At 43.7% G+C, this 26,140-nt stretch overlaps 2 protein-coding genes across 6 annotated transcripts in view; one reads left to right on the top strand and one right to left on the bottom strand.

Moving 5' to 3' along the window:
- The window catches only part of LOC118394854 (EF-hand domain-containing protein D2), a 29,011-nt gene extending 20,487 nt beyond the window's left edge, over positions 1–8,524 (top strand). The window contains exons 3-4 of the mRNA XM_035788452.2: positions 5,206–5,340; positions 7,014–8,524. Coding sequence (XP_035644345.1) covers positions 5,206–5,340; positions 7,014–7,148 — 270 coding nt within the window. The 3' untranslated portion in view covers positions 7,149–8,524. The remainder of the gene's footprint in view (positions 1–5,205; positions 5,341–7,013) is intronic.
- A 1,995-nt stretch (positions 8,525–10,519) lies between these two features.
- The window catches only part of LOC118394846 (inward rectifier potassium channel 13-like), a 383,815-nt gene continuing 368,194 nt past the window's right edge, over positions 10,520–26,140 (bottom strand). For all 5 annotated transcript variants that reach the window (XM_052510174.1, XM_052510103.1, XM_052510235.1 and 2 more), the window contains exons 2-5: positions 18,250–18,487; positions 14,594–14,852; positions 13,997–14,333; positions 10,520–13,749 (exon numbers count right to left, since the gene is read on the bottom strand). In XM_052510174.1, the coding sequence (XP_052366134.1) occupies positions 13,175–13,749; positions 13,997–14,333; positions 14,594–14,852; positions 18,250–18,487 (1,409 nt within the window). In that variant the 3' untranslated portion in view covers positions 10,520–13,174. The remainder of the gene's footprint in view (positions 13,750–13,996; positions 14,334–14,593; positions 14,853–18,249; positions 18,488–26,140) is intronic.

The following is a 26,140-nucleotide window of genomic DNA, read 5'->3' as shown; positions in this document are numbered from 1 at the left end:
TTTAAACTGGAAGAACTTGTCTCGGTTGGTGTTTTTAAATCACTGATGAAGGATTTTGAGACTGATTCCCTGACCTGTCAATGTTTTTAATTTGCTGTTTTTGATTTTGTTCTACTCTTGTGAATTCAATGTTTTTTTACTAGGTTACTTGTAGTTTTTCATGTCTGTCTGTAATTTTTGTAATGACTTGGTGCTGCCTATCTTGGTCAGGACGCTCTTGAAAAGGAGATTTTAAATCTCAATGAGCCCTTCCTGGTTAAATAAAGGTTAAAAAAACATAAAATAAATAAAACTAAAGTAATACTGAAAAAAAGTGACAAAGCAATCCAATACAACACATGACTGAGTACCACTCTCCATATTTTCAAGCATAGTGGTGGCTGCATCATGTTATGGGTATGCTTGATATCGTAAAGGACTGAGGAATAAATGGAATGGAGCTAAGACCAGGCAAAATCCTAGAGGAAAACCTGGTTCAGTCTGGTTTCCACCAGATACTGTGAGGTGAATTCACCTTTCAGTGGACAATAACCTAAAACAGAAGGCCAAATCTACACTGGAGTTGCTTACCAAGAAGACAGTGAATGTTCCTGAGTGGCCGAGATACAGTTTTGACTTAAATATGCTAGAAAATCTATGGCAAGACCTGAAAATGCTGTCTAACAATGATCAACAACCAATTTGACAGAGCTTGAATAGGGTAACTAGTGTACTCCCTTCAGGACAGTCTGTAAAAGGGTGTGTCTCATTATCACTCTGCGAGTGTACGGGGAGGAGGAGGAGGGGGGTCGATACAGAGAGAACCTGGAGAAGAGTCCCCTCTGCCAGCTGGTTTGGAGACTACTTACAAACAGATTCCACAGAGCCCCCGGGCAGCAACGCAATTAAACAAAAAGATAGTTACAGTACTTGACACATTAGAAAGAATAATACAAAAACCCCAGAGCAAACTGGATTGTTATTTGACCCTAAACAGAGTACACAGTGGCAGAATACCTGACCACTGTAACTGACCCCAAATGAAGGACCGCTTGACTATGTACAGACTCTGTGAGCATGGCCTTGCTATTGAGAGAGGTCGCCATTGGCAGCTCTCAAGAGAAGACGGGCTATGTGCCCACTGCCCACAAAATGAGCTGAACTTCCTAACCTCCTGCCAAATGTTTGACCATACCAGTGACACATACAGTGGGGCAAAAAAGTATTTAGTCAGCCACCAATTGTGCAAGTTCTCCCACTTAAAAAGATGAGAGGCCTGTAATTTTCATCATAGGTACACTTCAACTAGGATAAACTCTCATATCTAGAATAAACTCTCATATCTACAGTGTGCCATCACTGCAGACATATTTGTGCCCTGTTGCCACAAGAAAAGGGTAACTAGTGGAGCATAAACACCATTGTAAATACAACCCATATTTGTTTATTTTCTCTTTCATACTTCAACTATTTTCACATTGTTATATAATTTGCCTATTATTGTAAAACTTTTGGGTGTGATGTTTACTGTACATTTTGTATTGTTTATTTCCCTTTTATTTCTTGTCTATTTCACTTGCTTTGGCAATGTAAACATATGTTTCCTATGCGAATAAAGTTGTTTGAATTGCATTGAATTGAGAAACTGATTACGACAGGTAGCACTTCTGCATGACCTAGGTCATGAAAGGGGGCTCTCCTTCTACCTCCAACTCCCCTCCCTCTCTCCTATTTCCTACCCCCTCTTCCTACCCCCTCCTACCCCCTCTCTCACCCTTCTTACTCCCCTCCCCCTCTCTCCTTCTATTGCCTACCCCCTCCCTCTTTATCTTTCCTACCCGCCTCTCTCCGTAACTGTCCTACCCCCCCCCTCTGTATCTTTCCTACGCCCATTCTCTCCATATCTTTCCTACCCCCCTCTCTCTGTATCCCCCCCCACTCTGCATATCTTTCCTACTCCCCCCCCCTCTCTCCGTATCTTTCCTACTCCCATTCTCTTCGTATCCTACCTACCCCCATTCTCTCCATATCTTTCCTACCCCCCCTCTCTCTGTATCCCCCCCACTCTGCATATCTTTCCTACTCCCATTCTCTTCGTATCCTACCTACCCCCCCTTTCCGTATCCTACCATACCTACCATACGTAGAATGTATGCACACATGACTGTAAGTCGCTTTGGATAAAAGCGTCTGCTAAATGGCATATATTATATATTATTACCTACCCCCATTCTCTCCTTTTCTTTCCTACCCCCTCTCTCTGTATCCCCCCCCACTCTGCATATCGTTCCTACCCCCATTCTCTCCGTATCTTTCCTACCCCCCCCCTCTCTCCATGTCTTTCCTACCCCCCTCTCTCTGTATCCCCCCCCACTCTGCATATCGTTCATACCCCCATTCTCTCCTTTTCTTTCCTACCCCCATTCTCTCTGTATCCCCCCCACTCTGCATATCTTTCCTACCCCCTCTCTCTCCCCTCTCTCTCACATACTCACAGGGTTTAACAGGTGATAGGGGCAGCTGAACAGAGATACAAAGACTCTGTTTGGTTTGAGCTCTGAGGCATTGACTATAGCCCAATCCTTGCTTCTCTCTGCCTCTCATTCTCCTGATTGGAGTAGCTGAGTTTCACACAGACATATCCCATTACACAGCACAGTCCCTCGGACCACGAGTGGTCAGGCTAGATGGGGGATTCTATCACCCTTCTGAGCCTGGTTCCTTTCTAGGTGTCTTCCTAGGTACCTGCCTTTCTAGGGAGTTTTTCCTAGCGACCGTGCTTCTACATCTGAATTGCTTTGTGGTTTTAGGCTGGTGATGTGAAAAGGACATTATAAAATCCATTTGATTGATTGATATCAGGTCGCTACATCAAGGTCACACACAGAAAACACATCTCATAGGACAGTTCTGACACTAAACCCACAGACATGAACAGTTATAACATCTATATGATGTTATGATATTACAAGGACCAGTTATCACTTCTATATGATATTACAAGGACCAGTTATCACTTCTATATGATATCAGAAGGAACCGTTATCACTTCTCCATGATGCTAAAAATTCCCTGTCTTAGGTCAGTTAGGATCACCACTTTATTTTAACAATGTGAAATGTCAGAATACTAGTAGAGAGAATTATTTCATGTTTTATTTCTTTCATCACATTCCCAGTGGGTCAGAAGTTTACATACACTCAATTAGTATTTGGTAGCATTGCCTTTAAGTTGTTAATTGTTTAACTTGGGCCAAATATTTCAGGTAGCCTTCCACAAGCTTCCCACAATAAGTTGGGAGAATGTTGGCCCATTCCCCCTGACAGAGCTGGTGTAAGGTCAGGTTTGTAGGCCTCCTTGCTCACACACACTTTTTTAGTTCTGCCCACAAATTTTCTCTAGGATTGAGGTCAGGGCTTTGTGATGGCCACTCCAATACCTTGACTTTGTTGTCCTTAAGCCATTTTGCCACACATTTGGAAGTATGCTTGGGGTCCCTTCCTGACTGATGTCGTGAGATGTTGCTTCAATATATCCACAGAATTTTCTTTCCTCTGAATTTCATCTATTTTGTGAAGTGCACCAGTCCCTCCTGCAGCAAAGCACCCTCTCACAACATGATGCTGCCACCCCGTGCTTCACGGTTGGGATGGTCTTCTTCGGCTTGCAAGACTCCCCCCTATTTTCTCCAAACATAATGATGGTCATTATAGGCAAACAGTTTTATTTTAGTTTGATCAGACCAGAGGACGTTTTTCCAAAAAGTACAATCTTTGTCCCTATGTGCAGTTGCAAACCGTAGTCTGGCTTTTTTTATGGCGGTTTTGGAGCAGCGGCTTCTTCCTTGCTGAGCGTCCTTTCAGGTTATGTCGATATAGGACTCGTTTTTACTGTGGATATAGATACGTTTGTACCTGTTTCCTCCAGCATTTTCACAAGGTCGTTTGCTGTTGTTTTGGGATTGATTTGCACTTTTCGTACAAAAGTACGTTCATCTCTAGGAGACAGAACGCGTCTCCTTCCTGAGTGGTATGATGGCTGCATGGTCCCATGGTGTTTATACTTGCGTACTATTGTTTGTACAGATTAACGTGGTACATTCAGGCGTTTGGAAATTGCTCCCAAGGATGAAGAGACTTGTGGAGGTCTACAAATTTTTTTCAGAGGTCTTGCCTGATATCTTTTGATTTTCCCATGATGTCAAGCAAAGAGGCACTGAGTTTGAAGATAGGCCTTGAAATACATCCACAGGTACACCTCCAATTGACTCAAATTATGTCAATTAGCCTATCAGAAGCACTAAAGCCATGACATAATTTTCTGGAATTTTCCAAGCTGTTTAAAGGCACACTCATCTTAGTGTATGTTAACTTCTGACCCACTGGAATTGTGATACAGTGAATTATAAGTGAAATAATCTGTCTGTAAACAATTGCTGCAAAAATTACTTGTCATGCCGACTTGCCAAAATGTTCTTACCAACTTGCCAAAACTATAGTTTGTTATCAAGAAATGTGTGGAGGAGTTGAAAAACAAGATGTTTCCCTCTCCCCCACCCTGATGTTTCCCTCTCTCCCCCACCCTGATGTTTCCCTCTCTCCTCCACCCTGATGTTTCCCTCTCTCCCCCCACCCTGACGTTTCCCTCTCTCCCCCACCCTGACGTTTCCCTCTCTCCCCCACCCTGACGTTTCCCTCTCTCCCCCACCCTGACGTTTCCCTCTCTCCCCCACCCTGACGTTTCCCTCTCTCCCCCACCCTGACGTTTCCCCCTCTCCCCCACCCTGACATTTCCCCCTCTCCCCCACCCTGACGTTTCCCTTCTCCCCCACCCCGTTTCCCTCTCTCCCCACCCTGACGTTTCCCTCTCTCCCCCACCCTGACGTTTCCCCCTCTCCCCCACCCTGACGTTTCCCTCTCTCCCCCACCCTGACGTTTCCCCTCTCCCCCACCCTGACGTTTCCCTCTCTCCCCCACCCTGACGTTTCCCTCTCTCCCCCACCCTGATGTTTCCCTCTCTCCCCCACCCTGATGTTTCCCTCTCTCCCCCACCCTGACGTTTCCCTCTCTCCCCCACCCTGATGTTTCCCTCTCTCCCCCACCCTGATGTTTCCCTCTCTCCCCCACCCTGACGTTTCCCTCTCTCCCCCACCCTGATGTTTCCCTCTCTCCTCCACCCTGATGTTTCCCTCTCTCCCCCACCCTGATGTTTCCCTCTCTCCTCCAGTTCCTGCTGATCTTCAGGCGAGCAGCGGCAGGCGAGCTGCAGGAGGAGAGCGGTCTGGTGGCTCTGGCCAGGCTGTCTGAGATAGACGTCTCCACAGAGGGAGTCATGGGGGCACGGGACTTCTTCGAGGCTAAGGTAGGAGTGGGTTGGAGGAAGAGGAGAGAGTGTGTGTGTGTGTGTGTGTATGTATGTGTGAGAAAAGGGTTGGCTGTGTCAACATTATAGAATCAATGCCCATGATGAACCAGGGTGATTGGACAAGGGGAGGGTGTGTTAACGTGTGTTAAGTTTCCCAGATGTATAGTTGTGAATACTTGAGGAAATGCAGGTCACAGTAGGTGGGCCACAAGAGCTCAGCTATTTTAAGACCTGACGTGCATTAGCTGGCCTGATTCATTCCTTGTCTCTCCCATCGTAACAGGATTGTACACCAGCATGTCTTAGGCCACATCTACCTCTAGTGGACAGAAAGAGAAATACAGTGACTGTGTGTGTGTGTTCTGTGCTGTTTTTGAGTCTGCAGTGTAGATTGAAATGATCTAATGTTTCAGGTACAGATTCAGTAGTGATGGAATTCAGAGTGGTGTTATACAGTACATTCTGAAAGTACTCAAACCCCTTGAGTTTTTCCACATTTTGTTACCTTTCAGCCTTATTCTAAAATAGATTAAATAGTCTTTTCCCCCTCATCAATCCACACACAATAGCTCATAATGACAAATCAAAAACAGGTTTTTCAAAATCTTTGCAAATGACGCTGCAAGTTTGGCGCACCTGTATTTGGGGAGTTTCTTCCCTTCATCTCTGCAGATCCTCTCAAGCTCTGTCAGGTTGGATGGGGAGCCTCAATACACAGCTATTTTCAGGTCAATTCAGAGATGTTTGATCAGGTTCAAGTCCGCGCTCTGGCTGGGCCACTCAAGGACATTCAGGGACTTGTCCCGAAGCCACTCCTGCGTTGTCTTGGCTGTGTGCTTAGGGTCGTTGTCCTGTTGGAAGGTGAACCTCTGTACTTTGCTCTGTTCATCTTTCCCTCGATCCTGGCTAGTCTCCCAGTCCCTGCCGCTGAAAAACATCCCCACAGCATGATGCTGTCACCACCGTGCTTCACAGTATGGATGGTGCCAGGTTTCCTCCAGAGGGAACGCTTGGCATTCAGGCCAAACAGTTCAATCTTGGTTTTATTGGACCAGAGAATCTTGTTTCTCATGGCCTGAAAGAAAGACTCCAAGCGGGTTGCCATGTTTCTTTTACTGAGGGGTGGCTTCCGTCTGGCCACTCTACCATAAAGACCTGATTGGTGAGTGCTGCAGAGAAGGTTGTCCTTCTGGAAGGTTCTTCCATCTCCACAGAGGAACGTTGAACCTCTCTCTGTCAGAGTGACCATCAGGTTCTTGGTCACCTCCCCGACCAAGGCCCTTCTCCCCCGAATGCTCAGTTTGGCCGGGTGGCCAGCTCTAGGAAGAGTCTTGGCTGTTCCAAACATTCTTCCATTTAATTATGTTCTTGGGGATCCTCAATGCCACATAAATGTTTTGGTACCCTTCCCCAGATCTGTGGCTCGACACAATTCTGTCTCTGGGCTTTTATTTTAGACATGTTTATACATTTACATTTCGAAAAACCTGTTTTCACTTTGTCATTATAGGGTATTGTATGTAGATGGATGAGGAAAACAATTAATTTGATCAATTTTAGAATAAGGCAGTAGTGTAACAAAATGTGGAAGAAGTCAAGGGTTCTGAATACTTTCCGAATGCACTGTATAATCCCTGGCTGTAGATCTAATATTGTGTTGTATGGTGCAGGTGCAAGCTCTAAATGTGGGCAGTAAGTTTGAGGCTGAGATCCGAGAGGAGCAGGAGGAAATGAAGAGGCAGGCGCTTGATAAGAAACAGAGACGGGCTGCCTTCAAAGAGCTGCAATCTGCCTTCTGCTCATAATACAGTGCACACACACACTGAAACACACGCACACACTGAAACACACGCACACACTGAAACACACGCACACACTGAAACACACGCACACACTGAAACACACGCACACACTGAAACACACGCACACACGCACACACTGAAACACACGCACACACTGAAACACACGCACACACTGAAACACACGCACACACTGAAACACGCGCACACACTGAAACACGCACACACACTGAAACACGCACACACACACTGAAACACGCACACACACACTGAAACACGCACACACACACTGAAACACACACACACACTGAAACACGCACACACACTGAAACACGCACACACACACTGAAACACACACACACACTGAAACACGCACACACACTGAAACACGCACACACACTGAAACACACACACACACTGAAACACACACACACACTGAAACACGCACACACACTGAAACACGCACACACACTGAAACACACACACACACTGAAACACGCACACACACTGAAACACGCACACACACTGAAACACTCAAACACACTGAAACACGCACACACTGAAACACGCACACACTGAAACACGCACACACACTGAAACACGGACTGAAACACGCACACACTGAAACACGCACACACTGAAACACGCACGCACTGAAACACGCACGCACTGAAACACGCACGCACTGAAACACGCACGCACTGAAACACACACACACTGAAACACACACACACTGAAACACACACACACTGAAACACACACAAACTAAAACATGCATGACCATGCTCATACTCACACTCACATTAAGGGATGTTTTAAAGTAGTTGCATAGCTTCCCTGAATACACACATAATAATATTTGATTGAATAATGAAAGTTTGATATTAAGGTTATTGTTATGATATGACTGATTTATTGTTATTATTGTTCTGATTAACATGATTGTATTAGCTATTATACACAATATTCTCACTTAGTTTAAAACGGTGAGGTCATACCTATTATATTAAGAAAATAGATTTTTCTATTTCCTATCAATAATTCTATTGTTTGATGTACATTACAGAAAAGGTTATGTGGATCAATGTATTGACCAATTTATGTGTAGAAGGCAAAGGAATGTTAAAATACCTGTGTCCAAAGAAAGTCACTAGCCACCTTTTCTTTTCCTGTTGAAACCTTTAAAAATCACTGAATATACGTGTTTACTATTGGCATATTATAGGTGGTGCTGTTATATTGAATATTGACCTGTAATCCATGTTTGTTTAATTTCTAGAAACATACCATCATGTAACACTAGCATTATGTTGTCTTGTGTCCCGAAATAAAAGGAAATGGATGAATTGTATTTTTCCATAAATAAAACGATGGTAATCACATTCTGTCTGCTTTCTCAATAATGTGTGTATTCTAGTGATCTGATTTGCTGGTCTGGTCAGTTTCAAACAGCTGTGATACAGTACTGGTGAGGAAAGACAAGAGGCTGACTAGATGCATTTGGAAAGTATTCAGACCCCTGGACTTTTTCCACATTTTGTTACATTACAGCTTTATTCTAAAATTGATTAAACTTTTTAGAATTTAATCTATCTACACACAATACTCTACAATGACAAACTAAAAACAGTTTTTTTAGACAGAATAAAAAAACAACTGAAATATCACATTTAAGTATTCAGACCTTTTACTCAGTACTTTGTTGAAGCACCTTTGGCAGCGATAACAGCCTCGAGTCTTGAGTATGTCGCTTCAAGCTTGGCACACCTGTATATGGAGAGTTTCTCCCATTCATCTCTGTAGATCCTCTCAAGCTCTGTCAGGTTGGATGGGGAGAGTCGCTACACAGCTATTTTCAGGTCTCTCCAGAGTTGTTCGATTGGGTTTAAGTCCGGGCTCTGGCTGGGCCACGCAAGGACATTCAGAGAATTGTCCTGAAGCCACTCCTGCGTTGTCTTGACTGTGTGCTTCGGTTCGTTGTCCTGTTGGAAGGTGAACATTTGTCCCCAGTCTGATATTGTAAGGGTTTTCCTTAGGTGAAGTAGAGGCGGACCAAATCGCAGCGTGGTGGTTATTCATGTTTTTTAATGAAGACACTAGACATGAATAAACTAACAAAAACAATAAACGTGGAAAACCAAAAACAGCCCTATCTGGTGCAAAACACAGAGACAGGAACAATCACCCACAAACACACAGTGAAACCCAGGCTACCTAAAATATGGTTCCCAATCAGAGACAATGACTAACACCTGACTCTGATTGAGAACCATATCAGGCCAGACCTACAAATAGACAAACAAGACGTCCAACATAGAATGCCCACTCAGATCACACCCTGACCAACCAAAACATAGAAACATACAAAGCAAACTATGGTCAGGGTGTGACAGATATACGGAGCACTCTGGAGCAGGTTTTCATCAAGGATCTCTTCGTAATTTGCTGCGTTCATCTTTCCCTCATCTCTGATTGGTCTCCCAGTCCCTGCCGCTGAAAAACATCCCCACAGCATGATGCTGCCACTACCACTGTCACTCTGTAGGGATAATGCCGGTTTCCTCCAAATTGTTCAATCTTGGTTTCATCAGACCAGAAAATGTGTTTCTCATGGTTTGAGTGTCCTTTAGGAGCCTTTTGGCAAACTCCAAGTGGGCTGGCATGTGCCTTTTCACTAAGAAGTGGCTTCCATCTGACTACTTTCCCATAAAGGCCTAATTGGTGGAGTGCTGCAGAGAAGGTTGTCATTCTGGAAGGTTCTCCCATCTCCACAGAGGAACTCTGGAGCTCTGTTAGAGTAACCATCAGGTTCTTGGTCACCTTCTCCCCAGATTGCTCAGTTTGGCCGGGCGGCCGGCTCCAGGAAGAGTCTTGGTCGTTCCAAACATTCTTCCATTTAAGAATGATGGAGGCTACTGTGTTCTTGGGGATCTTCCATACTACAGAAATGTTTTGGTACCCTTCCCCAGATCTGTCTCGGGGCTCTACCTACAATTCCTTTGACCTCATGGCTTGTTTTTGTTCTGACATGCACTGTCAACTGTGGGACCTTATATAGACAGGCCTTTTACAAATCATGTCCAATCAATTGAATATACCACAGGTGGACTCCAATAAAGTTTTAGAATAAGGCTGCAATGCAAGAACATTTGGAAAAAGTCAAGGGGTCTGAATACTTCTCGAATGCACTGTACTAACAGGAGGCAGCATGGTAGCGAGGCTGACTTGGTGTCGTACCGTACACACCCAGCTGTAATACCACGGTCATACAGGATTACATTTTGTAGCCAATTGCCATCCACAATCAACGTGTATATAACATTGTGTTATTGTGAGAGAACCTGTGAAATGAAGTATGAACAAGTAATGTTTCTCCATTTGAATTGTTCAGAAAATATTATTTTATTACATGTAATGTACACTGTACAAGCCATTGGAACATGTATTATGTTACAATACGATTTTATCTCTGAAAATCAGGGCTTCCCATAACATTATTTCCATTTTCTTTTTAATCTTTGTGGTTTGCTGTTGACTCATGCATACATGCATGATGTAATAGTGATTTTGGTCTTTACAGAAATTCAAAGGGAAAACATAAAGATGATCTACTGACATCGTTCTCCAAACCTGTAACCTATCACTAAAGTGCTCAATCTAGAGTCATAGCATTTTACATATTGAACATGTGGAATCAATGTATAGCAAATTATTACATTTAATCTTTGGCTAATATTTGGTGTAAATAGGCACACTGATTTCAGTGAAGACTTTTTATAAACATTTAAGGCAGTAATCTAATATATTTTCAGTTAAATCAACTGATATTTTCTAATGCATGACTGAAATTTCTGACAGTTCAATATTATATACCTCAGTTTAAAATGATTGAAGACATTGAGTTGTCACCTTTCAAAGTAGGCTCCTCTAGACTACAGAGGCTGCGTTTACACAGACAGTCAAATTCTGATATATATACTGTACCAGTCAAAAGATTGGACACACTTACTCATTCAAAGGTTTGAATTCTACATTGTAGAGTAATAGTGAAGACATCAAAACTATGAAATAACACATTTGGAATCCTGTAGTAACCAAAAAAGTGTTAAACAAATCAAAATACATTTTACATTTGAGAATCTTCAAAGTAGCCTCCCTTTGCCTTGATGAAAGCTTTGCACACTCAAATCTAAAATAAAATATTTTCACTATTATTTTACAATGTAGAAAATTGTAAAAATAAAGAAATACCATTGAATGTGTAGGTGTGTCCAAACTATATATATATTTTATCACAAGTTGGGATTTTGTCCAATCAGATAAGCTCTGTGTAAATGTAGCCAGAGTGTATTCCATAGCAGCACGGTGTTATTGATTGTGGAATATCATCCTTCATGGCAGTGAATGTGCCTGTTGGTTCTAGAGATCACAGGTAACTAGAACATGCTCTACAATTTAGTGATCTTCAATCGACTGGATAAATGCCCTTTGATATGGATGGTTGCTTAACCAGGTAGCAGAGCCATAGAAACCTGTCCCTCCCATTTTGCCCCTAACCCACAATTTTCCAGCCCTATCTCTATCCCTGTGTTACTATACAGTACCAATTAAAAGTTTGGACACACCTACCCATTGAAGGGTTTTTCTTAATTTCTTACACATTTCTACATTGTAGAACAATAGGGAAGAACTCAAAACTATGAAATAACACATATGGATCATGTTGTCACCAAAAAGGTGTTTAAACAAATCAAAATATATTTTATATTTTAAATTATTCAAAGTACCCACCCTTTGCATTGATGACAGCTTTTCACATTCTTGGCATTCTCTCAACCAGCTTCACTTGGAATGCTTTTCAGACTGTCTTGAAGGAGTTCCCATACAGGCTGAGCACTTTGTTGGCTGCTTTTCCTTCAGTCTGCTGTCCAACTCATCCCAAACCATCTCAATTGGGTTGAGGTTGAGTGATTGTAGAAGGCAGGTCATCTGATGCACCACTCCATCACTCTCCTTCTTAGTCAAATATCCTTTACACAGCCTGTAGGTGTTTTGGGTCATTTTCCTGTTGAAAAACAAATGATAGTCCCACTAAGCGCAAACCAGATGGGATGGCGTATCGCTGCAGAATGCTGCAGTGGCCATGCTAGTTAAGTGTGCCTTGAATTCTAAATGAATCTCAGACTCTGTCACCAGCAAAGCACCCCCACACCATCACACCTCACATGTGGAGATCATCCGTTCACCTGCATCTCACAAAGACACAGCGGTTGGAACAAAAAATCTGAAATTTGGACAGATTTCCACCGGTCTAATGTCCATTGATCGTATTTCTTGGCCCAAGCATGTCTCTTCTTATTATTGGTGTCCTTTAGTCGTGGTTTCTTTGCAGCAATTCGACCATGAAGGCCTGATTCACACAGTCTCCTCTCAACAGTTGATCTGGAGATGTGTCTGTTACTTGAAACTTGTGAAGCATTTATTTGTGCTGCAATTTCTGAGGCTGTTAACTCTAATGAATGTATTCTCTGCAGCAGAGGTAACTCTGGGTCTTCCTTTCCTGTGGCGGTCCTCATGAGAGTCAGTTTCATCATAGCGCTTGATGGTTTTTGCGACTGCACTTGATGAAACCTTCACAGTTCTTGACATTTTCAGAATTGACTTGTCTTAATGTAATGATGCACTGTAATTTCTCTTTGCCAAGACTGTGAAAAGCTGTCATCAAGGCAAAGGGTGGCTACTTTGAAGAATCTCAAATATAAAATATATTTTGATTCCGTGTGTTATTTCATAGTTTTGATGTCTTCACTATTATTCTACAATATAGAAAATAGTACAAATTAAGAAAAACCCTTGAATGAGTAAGTGTGCCCAAACCTTTGACTGGTACTATATATATAGATATTCTAAACTCCGGAACCCACCCATCCCACGTTGCTCTCTGTCCCTATTACCCTCTTCCCCTTCTCCCATACCTCATTCTCCCTTTCTTCCTGCCCATCCTTCCCTTCCACCCTCCTCTTTCCCCACCCTTACTCCATCCTGTCACTCCCATCCCCGTTGATCTGCACCACACACTCCTTGTCCAGAGGCTCATTGCAGTGGGCAATGCCAAAGTGCTGACTGCTCACCTGGTACCTGCCTTGCTTGTCCAACCCCACAGCGGGCACAAAGCGCCGCTCAAACTGGATCTCCTGGCGCAGGTAGGACGTCCTCTTCTGGCAGGCGTCACCCGTGCCCTCCTGGGAGGCGGAGAGAAACACCACTAGCTCAAAATGGCTGGCGCTGCCCTCACGCAGGGCCGGGTAAAGGGGGCTGTGACGGTCCAGGACGTGGTAGAAGGTGAGGGGGAAGATGAAGAAGGGGCAGGGGCGTGGGCCCAGCCGGTCCAGCTGGAAGTCCAGGTTGGTCTGGTGCAGGACTTGGTTGTCTCTCTGTTCGTACAGCACGGCACTGACCTCCACGTCCACCAGGGGGCGTCGCAGAAGGTTGGTGGCACGGAACATGAGGCAGGGCTGGCCCTGGTGCTGACCTACCAACGCCTGGGGGCTGAACTGAATGGCCCCCGCACGCTTCTGGGGACGGGCGATCTTAGCCACAAACGCACCTGAGAGTGCGGAAGGGAGAGAGAGAAAATGTAGATATCAGTAGTTTTCCTCAGAAATATGTATGTTGTGTTGTTTTTTTTATCTCTAGAGACCCAGGTAAGACAGATTGAGTATTAACAAGAAATTTAAATAATAGAATAAGAAAAAAAAATGCAAGATGAAGAACACCAAACAGCTGTACCCTCAGCATTGAAACGGACAACAACAACCTGAGAAAGAGAAGTGCTCCTCTCCATTAGAAAGTACCTGTGATGAAAGCTTCCAGCATGAGCCCCAGCAGCATCTGAACTGCCAGCAGGGCTATAGCACTGGGACAGTCCCCACTGGGGAACATGGTGCCGTACCCTATGGTCAGCTGGGTCTCCAGGGAGAAAGAGAAGGCTGCGGTGAAGCTGGTGATGTATTTGACACACACTACGTGTCCCTCTGGAGGAGCGTCGTGGTCCTCCACCGCCAGGTCTCCATTGAGGTGGGCCAGTAGGTACCACAGGCAGGCGAAAAGCAGCCAGTGGGCCACGAAGGAGGTGCAGAAGGCCAAGAGGACCCAGCGCCAGCGCAGGCACACCACTGCCCCCCACAGGTCCTGCAGGGGAGAGCCAGGGTGTATATACCCATTCAATTATTGCTGGTTTCCCAGACAGAGATAAAGCCTGGTCCTGGTCTTATAATCAAGTTCAATGGATATTCTCAATTGAGAGTTTAAATTCAAGGCTCGTCTTAATCTATGTCTGCAAAACTGTCCCATAGAGTGTCTGTGTGTAACCTTTTATGTTAAGTTTACATTTACGTTTAGTCAGCAGCACCTCTTCAACTATTGTGTGTGTGTCAACTCATTTATTTTACCTGCAGGGCTAGCAGCCAGGCAGAGGCAGATGCCCAGGAGGGCCACAGGCCAGGGGAGGGAGGGGAGGACCGCAGGGCGCAGTGACCGTCCTTGGTCACGAGGCGCTGGCAAGACAGGTAGGACGGGGATGATGTGGACAACAGGAGAGGGGAGGAGGAGACCTTGTTCCCGTCCAGGACATTGGTTGTTTTGGTCGTCATGGTTACAGGGAGGTGAGGGGTCGAGGGCAGGCGAGTGGGCAGGTCAGGATGAAGGTATCTGGAAACAAGGACAATCATGCCAAGAATCATAGTAGACCGTTTATTATAACTTTGTAAACATGGACAACTTTGACTTTACAAATCCACTTTGACATTGTTATGTAGTTAGTTATGTACATAGGGGGACAGACAGAGAGAGACAGAAACTTCCAGAAACGTCTAGAATGTTGTTGCAGGTGATTAGAGATGTGCTCAGTGGGGTATCTGTCAGTGGAACACAGCGACATGCAGAGCAGGAATGTGGTGAGTTTAATCTTGGAGGAACAGACTCAGTAACAATCACTACAGTACCAGACTGGGACTTCTCTCTCCCATCTGTTCTCTAGTCTTGTTCAGCAACATGTTAGAATGCTTTATGGATGATCACTGTGATAAATAACACACACCCTCCTCATGTACTGACTGTAGACTATATGATGGGACGTTTTTACAGTGTGATGATGTTTGAGGTATATATGAAAATATATGTTATTCTGTGAGATTGAAGATGTTTTTTATGAACCCATGAAGTCTCTTGTTTGCATTGTGTATGTACAGTATTTGCTAGCTGCAAGAGATGAGCTGAGAAAACATTGCACATACATTTTACAAACAATTATTTTAAGTGCTGTATCTAACTCACATCATGGACCAGAATGACTTATAGGGATGCATGGCTAAAAATGGCTCCTGTTTATAACTTTAGCCTGTAAATTGTGCACCATATACTGTCTGTAAGTATAAATGGAATATACAGCTAACAAAGTTATTCTGTTGAATAACTTCAATAACACACTTACATAAATGTAATTGTCAAAAGCTGTGCAATGTTTGTACAGCTAACGAAGTAGAAAATCAGCTGGGAAATGTTTTTATTTTTATTTTTTTTAGTGTGTATTAGACTCATACAATTACACTCGGTAGTAAAAATGAGCCCTGAGCCTTGACTACACACGAGGGCAGTCACAAAAGTCGTGGGAATCTCACTGGAGTAACTCTATGTTTCTAAGGGGTTTTATTCATCAACAAAATTGGGGAATATTGAGGCACTTATGTTGGCTAATTCAATTACAGATTCGTTACAGTCAGAACCAGTGGTGGTAAAAGTACCCATTTGTCATACTTGAGTAAAATTAAAGGTACCTTAACAGAAAAAGACTCAAGTAAAAGTGAATATCACCTAGTAAAATAATACTTGAGTAAAAGTCTAAAAGTATTTGGTTTTAAATATACTTAAGTGTCAAAAGTAAATGTAATTGCTAAAATATAATATTTTCCAATTCCTAAATGAAACGTGTGTTTCGTGAGTCTTCCAGATCAGAGGCAGTAGGGATCACCAGGGATGTTATCTTAATAAGTGAGTGAATTAGATCATTTCGCTGTCCTGCTAAGCATTCAAAATGTAATGAGTACTTTTGGGTGTCAGGGAAAATGTATGGACTAAAATGTACATCATTTTCTTTCGGAATGTAGGGAAGAAAAAGTAAAAGTTGTCAAAAATATAAAGAGTTAAGTACAGATAGAAAAAAATGACTTAAGTGGTACTTTCAAGTACTTTACACCACTGGTCAGAAATAATCACTGGCACGGGCTAACAAGTCAGGCTGCAGTGGCTTGCTGCTAGCTACCACTTCTGTTCTCTAGGCCAAGCATGGGACTGTTATTACAGAAACAATATAGGGTAATGGGTAAGCATGGCTATGTGTTAGTGCAGTAAGAAGTGCTTCATTGTTCTGAGGTGGGGGGATGCCAGCTTGAGAGAGGCCATCAGAGAGGCCGTCACATGAGGGGCATGCGGCGTGCAGGGGAGGCAAAAACACACACACACAGTGGTTACAAATCGCCAATGTCCCCCACAGTCTGTTGGGCCTGGCGGCCATTTTCTCCTCAGTACGTGTGTGGGATAGTGGCGGCTATTAGATGATGCTAATAACAGCACTCTTTCTGTGGGCTCTCTCTGTGGATGGATGAGGAGGCTCAGTGGCTGCTGGGATAGTTTGAGGTTGTTGTTTGGGGTCGTTGGTTGGAGATAGCTTGGCTACATTGCTCCCTAAGCTATAGCTTAGTTTAGCCAACAATGATACAATCATCAGAGGGCCATCTATCACTGCGAAGTGCGGTGCAGGAGAGTTTGTCATTTTCCAGCGGATACGGTCATTGTAGATAATACAATATAACTTTAGCCTGTAAATTACTCTGCAATAATACATTACCAGCATGTTATTGAGTGTTTGTCTTAGGTGCCAAAGTTTAAGGGGGTATAGGTATATGTAGGAGGAGGCTGTTTTACTTGTCCTCTGATTTATCCCTCCACTAGCCTCCACTGGTGTTGATTACCGGATCTTACATATGTTGAAGTTTAATATTACAACCTGTCCACCTCTGTTTCATAACCACAGAGAAAGCATTTACAGGATTTATCTATAATATAACTGAGTCTATAACTGTTTAGCTCCAGGTGGTTAACAGGGTCTCCCTCTAACGTACAGCTTTACCCCCATCCCCATAGAGATCCAATGAGTACAAGAGGAGAGAACCTGATAACCACCTGGAGCTAAACAGTTATAGACTCAGTTATATTATAGATACATCCTGTAAATGCTTTCTCTGTGGTTATGAAACAGAGTAAGACAGGTTGTGCAAGTTGACCTCCCTTTGTCCTACTTAGGCCTATATCTAACGTGTTACAAATGAAAAGAAACACCCATTTTGTTACTTCAAGCTGGAAAAAGTTGACCTGTTATTTGACTTCTTCAGTCTAGGGTCTCCGAGGGTACAAGCTGTGTTTATGTATTCATTTACATGTACATGATTGACAGTAGACACAGTCTTGGTTAAGTTTTGCTGGCATGGGTGATTCGGCTGGTCAATTCCTTGCACATTGTTCAATAATGTTGCACAAACTCAATCTTGCAATTTGAATTTGAAAGTCTAACTTTTTTGGGACAGATTTGACAGCTTTTTCTGTTGTGATGCACCATAGTCTCATCTCTCTGTCTCCCTCTCTGTCTCTAACGTTGTGTCACTCTCTGTCTCGCTGTCTGACTCTCTCTCTGTATCCCTCTGTCTCTCTGTCTGCCTCTCTCTTTGTTTCTCTGTCTGTCTCTCTTTCTGTCTCTCCCTGTCGCTCACTCTGTCCCTCTATCAATGTCTCTCTCTCGCACTCTTTCTCTCTCTGTCTCCCTCTCTGTCTGTCTCTGTCTCCCTCTCTGTCTCCCTGTCTGTCTCCCTCTGTCTCTCTGTCTCCCTCTCCCTCTCTCTCAATTTGTCTCTCTATCGATGTCTGTCTCTCTCTGCCACTGTGTCTCTCTCCCTGTCTCTTTGTCTCTCTCACACACAGTCTCGTATCACCCTCTCTCTCTTCCTCTCAGTGGCCTGTGTCGTCTGACTCCCAGTCCATCCGTAAGGTTACTCACCGTAGTATAGCACCAGGGCCAGCGATCACCCGTCTGATGGTGCCCTTTTCACCCGAGCGCTGATCCGAGGGCGGGCAGGAGGCGAGGCCAGGGGCGGGAAAACCACCAAATCCGTGGGATGAGAAGATGGGGGGTAAATCCAGAGGTATTCCCAAGGTAAAGGAAGGAAAAGATAGTGTCACCCCAGGAACTCTTCGGCGTGGGAGCCGGACTGAGCCCAACGCTCTGCTCTTCCGATCTGCAGCTCCGGCTCTCTGCCGAGGATGATTCGATTGGTCACATTACTCTGCATGTGGCCAATTAGTGTTCCCGGAAGGCGAGAGAGGGAGGAGAATAACCCAAAGAACAACACCTTGTCACAGTTCATTGACAGGGCCAGTTGTAGCTCCTCTGAGTCCTGTGGTTGGTAGGAGTAAATTAGTATAGGAATGATGATGAGAGAGAGGCTCTGGAGGGGGAGTGTGACAACAGGGTGTCTTTGTGTGTGTGTGTGTGTGTGTGTGTGTGTGTGTGTGTGTGTGTGTGTGTGTGTGTGTGTGTGTGTGTGTGTGTGTGTGTGTGTGTGTGTGTGTGTGTGTGTGTGTGTGTGTGTGTGTGTGTGTGTGTGTGTGTGTGTGTGTGAGAGAGAGAGAGAGAAAGCGAAAGAGAAAGAGAGAGAAAGAGAGGGGGGGGTGGAGAGAGAGAGAGAGGGAGAGAAGGATTGATTGTTCCATTGTAAAATCTACCTTCACATTACTATCTACCCTCACTCTTTAATAAAGCCTTTCTGTTGCTAAAGTTTGAAATGTTGCAGAAGTTCAAAGTTCAAAGAAAGAGACTTGGCAAAATGGGTGGGGCTATATCTTGCCTGGTTGGCCTTGTCCGGGGGTATCGTCGGACGGAGTCATAGTGTCCCCGAAACCTCCCTGTCTCAGCCTCCAGTATGTATCTATGCTGCAATAGTCTATGTGCTCGGGGCTAGGGTCAATCTGTCCTATCTAGTGTAATTCTCCTGTCCTATCTGATGTAATTCTCTTGTGTGAACTCTCTCTCTCTCTCTCTCTCTCTCTCTCTCTCTCTCTCTCTCTCTCTCTCTCTCTCTCTCTCTCTCTCTCTCTCTCTCAGGGACTTGCATTGCATGGGAAACATATGTTTACATTGACAAAGCAAGTGAAGTAGATAATAAACAAAAGTGAAATAAACAAAAATGAACAGTAAACATTACACTACTAGAAGTTCCAAAATAATAAAGACATTTCAAATGTCATATTTTGTCTATATATAGTGTTGTAACGATGTGCACATAGTTAAAGTACAAAAGGGAAAATAAATACACATAAATATGGGTTGTATTTACAATGGTGTTTGTTCTTCACTGGTTGCCCTTTTCTTGTGGCAACAGGTCACAAATCTTGCTGCTGTGATGGCACACTGTGGTATTTCACCCAGTAGATATGGGAGTTTATCCAAATTTGGTTTGTTTTCAAATTCTTTGTAGATCTGTGTAATCTGAGGGAAATATGTGTCTCTAATATGTTCATACATTTGGCAGGAGGTTAGGAAGTCCAGCTCAGTTTCCACCTCATTTTATGGGCAGTGTGCACATAGCCTGTCTTCTCTTGAGAGCCAGGTCTGCCTACGGCGGCCTTTCTCAATATCAAGGCTATGCTCACTGAGTCTGTACATAGTCAAAGCTGTACGTTGTCAAAGTTTGGGTCAGTCACAGTGGTAGCGCCAAGTAGCATTCTGGTTTTCTTGTGTTCTCTGTTTTCTTGTGAATAATTATCTTTTTGTTTTCTCATGATTTGGTTGGGTCTAATTGTGTTGGTGTCCTGGGGCTCTGTGGGGTCTGTTTGTGTTTGTGAACAGAGCCTCTGAACCAGCTTGCTTAGGAGACTCTTCTCTAGGTTAATATCCCTGTAGTTAATGGCTTTGTTATGGAAGGTTCGGAAATCGCTTCCTTTTAGGTGGTTGTAGAATTGAACGTCTCTTTCTGGATTTTGATAATTAGTGGGCAACTGCCTAATTCTGCTCTGCATGCATTATTTGGTGTTTTACGTTGTACACAGAGGATATTTTTTCAGAATTATGCATGCAGTCTCATTTTGTGAATTCTTGGTTGGTGAGCGGACCCCAGAGCTTACAACCATGAAGGGCAATGGGTTCTATAACTGATTCAAGTATTTGAAGATCCTAATTGGTATGTGGAATATTTGTAAGTGGTGTGTTAGTGCCAATTTCACCTCATTCTACCCCTTCAACCAGAGTGGTAGTTGCAAATTGTCCTATGTTTATTACAGATGATCAAATCAGGAAAGAGATGAGTAATTTCAGTAAGTTTGCTAGCAGATGCTGTTAAACACGTTGTTTCGCACCGCAGGCAAGTGTTCATGTTTCTGAACAACAATGATGAACAGCTAAATGTGCATTTCAAAGGGAGGCATGGGGAGGGGCTCTATGCAGGGTTTGCCATCACAGATAGTCTACGGTGTTTTGAGTGTGGGGATTTGGGGCATAAAAGCTTTGCGTGACCACATAAAGGCCGTAGACAATGTGAGGGTACAGGGGTCAGTGGGGGAAATTGAGGTCAATGTGCAGGGGGGCAATGAGACGCAGGCAGCAGAGGCTGGGCCTAGTCAGGCTAGAGATGGTGGCATAGCTGAGGCTGGGCATAGTCATGCTATGGATGGTGGTGTAGATGAGGCTGGGCCTGGTCAGGTTATGCTAGTGGAGGGGGTGTCAAGCGGAAAAGGAAAAAGGGGGAGAAGAAAGGAGGTGGAAGGGGAGAGGCTGGTATGGTTAAAGGCACCATGGAACCTTTGCCTGGTGCTGGGGGGAGGCCCTGACCTGAGAGGGCAGGTGGTCAGGATGGGAGATGGAGATGAGGAGGAGGAAAGTCAGTCTGAGGAAGAGGATGATGCGGAGGCCTATTTTTCAGACTCCTCTTCATTGGGTCTGGAGCTGACAAGCAGAGGGGACAAGCAGAGGGGTCAAAGTATACGGTGAGGGAACTGACAAGCTTCCTGAATGAGACCAAGAGGAGAAAAGTACATTTTGAGGCTTTTTTTTCTGATCCGAGCAGGTTTGTAAGATTAGTACAACATTGCCGGCTATGACATGCTATTCTATAAAATCCTTTCTTTGTAATTAACATCACCTGATTGAGCTAATCATGTAAATGCAATTAACTAGAAAGTCGGGGCACCACAAAATAATATTTATAGTGCTATTATCTCCCCGAATAAGCTGTTAAAGACCTAGTCATATTTTACATCAATAGCAATCAATATTAATCGTCACCTTACTTCAGTCTCATCTGAAAGTTGTAAATTCTTGGTTATCTTCACGAACCCTGGCTAACAAGTTGATTCAGCAATACAAAATTGGGTTTAATTCTTTATTTAGTAAATACCTAACTAATCAAACAGAATTACACATACACAGAATGAATCATACCTTGATTACAAATTATGTCATAAAGGAAAACGTCCCTAGCGGACGGAGCAGATATGACAGCTGGTTACACAAAGGAAAATGGGAGGAACAAAGGGAGAAGATTGTGCTATCATAAATACAATAGTCTATGCATTCTAAATTACCTCCCATTTGGAAAAGGAAAATGCAATAAATATTTACTCTGAGCTGTACTTCAATAGGTTGGTGGTAGATGGAAGGCCGTGTTGCCCAACAGAGTCCTTGTCCTTTGAAGAGTGTCTCTGGTGGTGAACAGGAAACGTTGTAGTGTCGTCGTTGGGTGGGATACTCTGTCTGTACTTTCCTAGCCCACGTTTTTAGCTGCTGTTGCTAACTCAATGGCTAGGATGTCTCACTTCTTTAGTGAATAAGAGTTCAAAGTTCATACCATTCACACCCAAAGCTCACGCTGAGGTTGGCTTAGTTCTGTAGTTGACCTGCTAGTCCTTTTTAACGTATGGACCATCGTCCCCACATCCTCGGAACAGGAGGTTACATTTTCGTCAAGGCTTATATAGTGGAGGGAGAAGTGTGTGTTTTCATAGTTTTATAACCCATGTCTCTTCACAGGGGCGGGCCACTGATTGAGCAGAGCCCTAACCTTATGAAAACCCAATTCTCTCATTTGGAAGCTAAAATTACATTTAATCTTTTCACCAATAGTTTTATATTCAAACATTTAAATTGCACAAAAATTCCATGTGAATCTGACATGAAACTATAATGTGTAGACTTTCCACTGTACCGTTTATGTCATCCTATCATTGATGAGAATGTCTCAGATGACAACCGAACTGACATCATATTCATTAAGTACCAAAGATTATGTTCAACTGGTCAGATTACCAAAATATGGTTCATTTCCCCCCACCTTCTGATGTTCCCAGAATCTCTATGTTAACCAAGGGATTTTCAATAGTCACATCAGTAGGGTAGAGAGAGGAAAAAGGGGGGAGAGGTGTTTATGACTGTCATAAACCTACCCCCAGGCCAGGAAACGGTTTAGGTTGAAGAAGTGTGTCACAACAGTGTGTAAAGGTCTACCTTCAGACGCTGTTTAGATGAATAGTTTCTTTCTGGCACTGTGGCTTTTTGAGCTTTACTATTGGTCTCTTTCTTTTCTGGTGTTGTGACATTGTATTAGTTAATGTGACGACTGTTGTTCATCGAATGATTAAAATTTTCTAATTGTGTGGTTAACTGAATCAAGCAATTATTAACTCATTAACCAGTTGAAGCTAGGGGGGCGCTATTTCATTATTGGATAAAAAAACGTGCCCGTTTTAAGCGCAATATTTTGTCACAAAAAGATGCTCGACTATGCATATAATTGCCAGGTTTGGAAAGAAAACACTCTGACGTTTTCAAAACTGCAAAGATATTATCTGTGGGTGCCCCAGAACTGATCTTACAGGCGAAACCAAGATGCAACTTCAAACAGGAAATGAGCAGGATTTTTGAGGCTCTGTTTTCCATTGTCTCCTTATATGGCTGTGAAAGCGCCACGAATTAGCCTGCCTTTTCTATCGTTTCTCCAAGTTGTCTGCAGCATTGTGACGTATTTGTAGGCATATCATTGGAAGATTGGCCATAAGAGACTACATTTACCAGGGGTCTGCCCGGTGTCCTTTGTTGAAATTGTTGCGTAATCTCCAAGCTGCTCGCATTCATCCATGTGATTGAGACAGAGAGGAGACTTCCAGGAATGATATATCATGAAGAGATATGTGAAAAACACCTTGAGGATTGATGCTAAACAACGTTTACCATGTTTCAGTCGATATTATGGAGTTAATGTGGAAGAAAGTTTGGCGTTTGGATGAATTAATTTTCTTTTTTTTTGGTAGCCAAACATGACGCAGAAAACGGACCGATTTCTCCTGCACAACTAATCTTTCAGGAAAACTGAACATTTGCTATCTAACTGAGAGTCTCCTCATTGAAAACATCCGAAGTTCTTCAAAGGTAAATGATTTATTGAATGTTTTTGCTGGTTTTTGTGAAAATGTTGCCTACTAATGCTAACGCAAAATGCTAATGCTAAATGCTAACGCTAAATGCTAAATGCTAGTTTGCTATGGTTGAGAAGCATATTTTTGAAAATCTGAGATGACAGTGATGACAAGTTAACAAAAGGCTAAGCTTGAGAGCTAGCATATTGATTTCATTTCATTTGCGATTTTCATGAATAGTTAACGTTGCGTTATGGTAATGGGCTTGAGGCTGTAGTCATGATCCCGGATCCGGGTTGGCTCGACGCAAGAAGTTAACCTGGGGCACCATGGGAAAACTAGTTTTTTATTGAGTTTCTATTTCCCAAATTAACTCAAAGAATATCAGAATATCGATTTTACAACAGCCGCTAATTAACCAGTTACCTCTACAATCTCGTTCTGAACGTCGTATAATCCGTGAATCTGCACGGACCCGGGTCTCACCAATGAGTTCATACCACACCAATCTTAGTTAAATATTTACTAAATAGCTAAAATGATGAAAAAAGATACACATAGACAAAAACATTATAGGCTATTGACTAGAACTTAGTATAACGGGCCAACACACTATGGTGCGTGTTATCCAAAATGGGGATTTCAAACCCTAGCCTTGCCCCAAACTGCCGCTCTTATGGGTCAGAATATAATGATGTAATTACGTGGGGAAGTTCTCTGTGGATTCTCCGCGTAGATCGTTCAGGCTGCTCGATGACGCACTTCTCCGTCGCACCTCTCAGGTCGTCCTCACGATGTTAGTGTACTTTTGGCTTAGGAGTCTGTTCCCTCACCCTTGCTCTGAAGGAGTCTTCAGAGGACAGACAGTTCTGTAGCTCAGAGCTCACAGCGTTGGAATGAAACAGTGTAGATACCTCAATTCGATGGGAGATGGAGGCTAGGTAGTTCGACTTGAATTCACCCGCTTAGACATAGATACTCATCTGTAGCTTGGGTAGAAAAAGATTTCTTTGTCTTCAAACTTGTGTTGCGTTCTGGGTTCGTTGACTTTTTAGACCTTGGCTGCAGCTTGGGTCACATAGTCTTGTCTGTACATTCTTTACTAACCGCCTTAAGAGCAACTCTCTGGGCGTACCAAGTTATGAGGGCAAGGTCCAGATTTGACTCAAATCCAATTTTAGACAACTAACTTCACATTTCATCTTTCCCAAAACATTCTCTTTGATTTGGATATTTTTCATACAACGTACAATGTGTAAAAATCAAACATATACTAGGAAAACTCATCACGATACAATGTTTTCGTAATAACGTCATCTATTAACCTTTAATAACAAAACAAAAATGACTTACATTTTCATATTCCATCTATCGTCATGACCACCTTTGTGGCTGACGGAAACCATTGTTCCAAAGTCCCTTTATTTAATGTTTAATGTTCTGGGGCTGGTTCTCCATAGAGATTTACCAGGGGCGTGAGGGGTCATAAAAAACCCACATCGTCAGACCCCTAGATCTCTCCTCCTCTGTTGGGGTTGAGAGATAATCTGTAGGGTTGTGGTCTCCTGTAACCTGACCTGATCAGGACAGTCATGACACTGGCTTTTCACCCACTTTTTATGGAGACTCTTTGGGTAGGTTCACTTAATATAAACGACGTCAGAGATGTGAAAGAGGAGTATGTTTGGTGAATATGTAAAACAAAAACAAAAAGAAGGTGTATGAGGGAGCTTCGTCAGCTAAGGTAAACTGGGGCAAGAACAAAGCTCTGTTAAGTGGGGCATGGGGGGATAGGGCCCCTCCTCTGTTTCCAGGGGGTTTGCAGTGGGGTTGTGAAGGGCTTAAAATGTTGGGGGTGTACCTGGACTCAGAGAGGAGGGTCAGAAAGAACTGGGAGGGGCTGTAACAGTCAATGGTGTCAAGACTTGCCAGGTGGAGGTGGTTCCTGTCCCAAGTGTCATATAGAGGGAGGGTGCTGATAATCAACAACCTGTGGCATAAACCCCCCCGCCGGTCTGCTCACAAGCTGGTGAATTTTGCAACACAAGCTGGTGGATTTTTTCTGGTCGGGCCATCACTAACTGAGGACGGCAGTGTTGTACATGACCGTCCACAAAGGAGGACAGGGCCTGGTGGAACTGGAGAGCAGGGTGTCTGCTTTCTGACTAAAGGCGGTGCAGAGACTGCTGTACCATACTGATGTTGGCTGGAGGGAACCAGCGTGCACGCTGCTGAAGAGAGCTGGCTGATTCGGTTTGGACCGGCAATTGTTCCTCATGAAGCTGGAGAGGCTGGGTACAGCAGGTTTTACTCTGCAGTGCTAAGGACCTGGCAGCTGCTAAGGCCCACACGAGAAGGGGGTGTGGAGCCTGGGCTGTGGGAGGAGCCTGTCTTCCACAATCCAGCCATCCTTTTGAGATCGGTTCAGTCTGCCATCCTGCAGAGGCAACTGATGGCAATGGGTTTACTAAGGCTTGGTGACCTGA

Source organism: Oncorhynchus keta, chromosome 1 (genome assembly GCF_023373465.1).
Source record: "Oncorhynchus keta strain PuntledgeMale-10-30-2019 chromosome 1, Oket_V2, whole genome shotgun sequence".
NCBI classification, from domain to species: domain Eukaryota; kingdom Metazoa; phylum Chordata; class Actinopteri; order Salmoniformes; family Salmonidae; genus Oncorhynchus; species Oncorhynchus keta.
The sequence above is the reverse complement of the archived record's forward strand: the minus strand, read 5'-3'. Positions and strand labels throughout refer to the sequence as shown.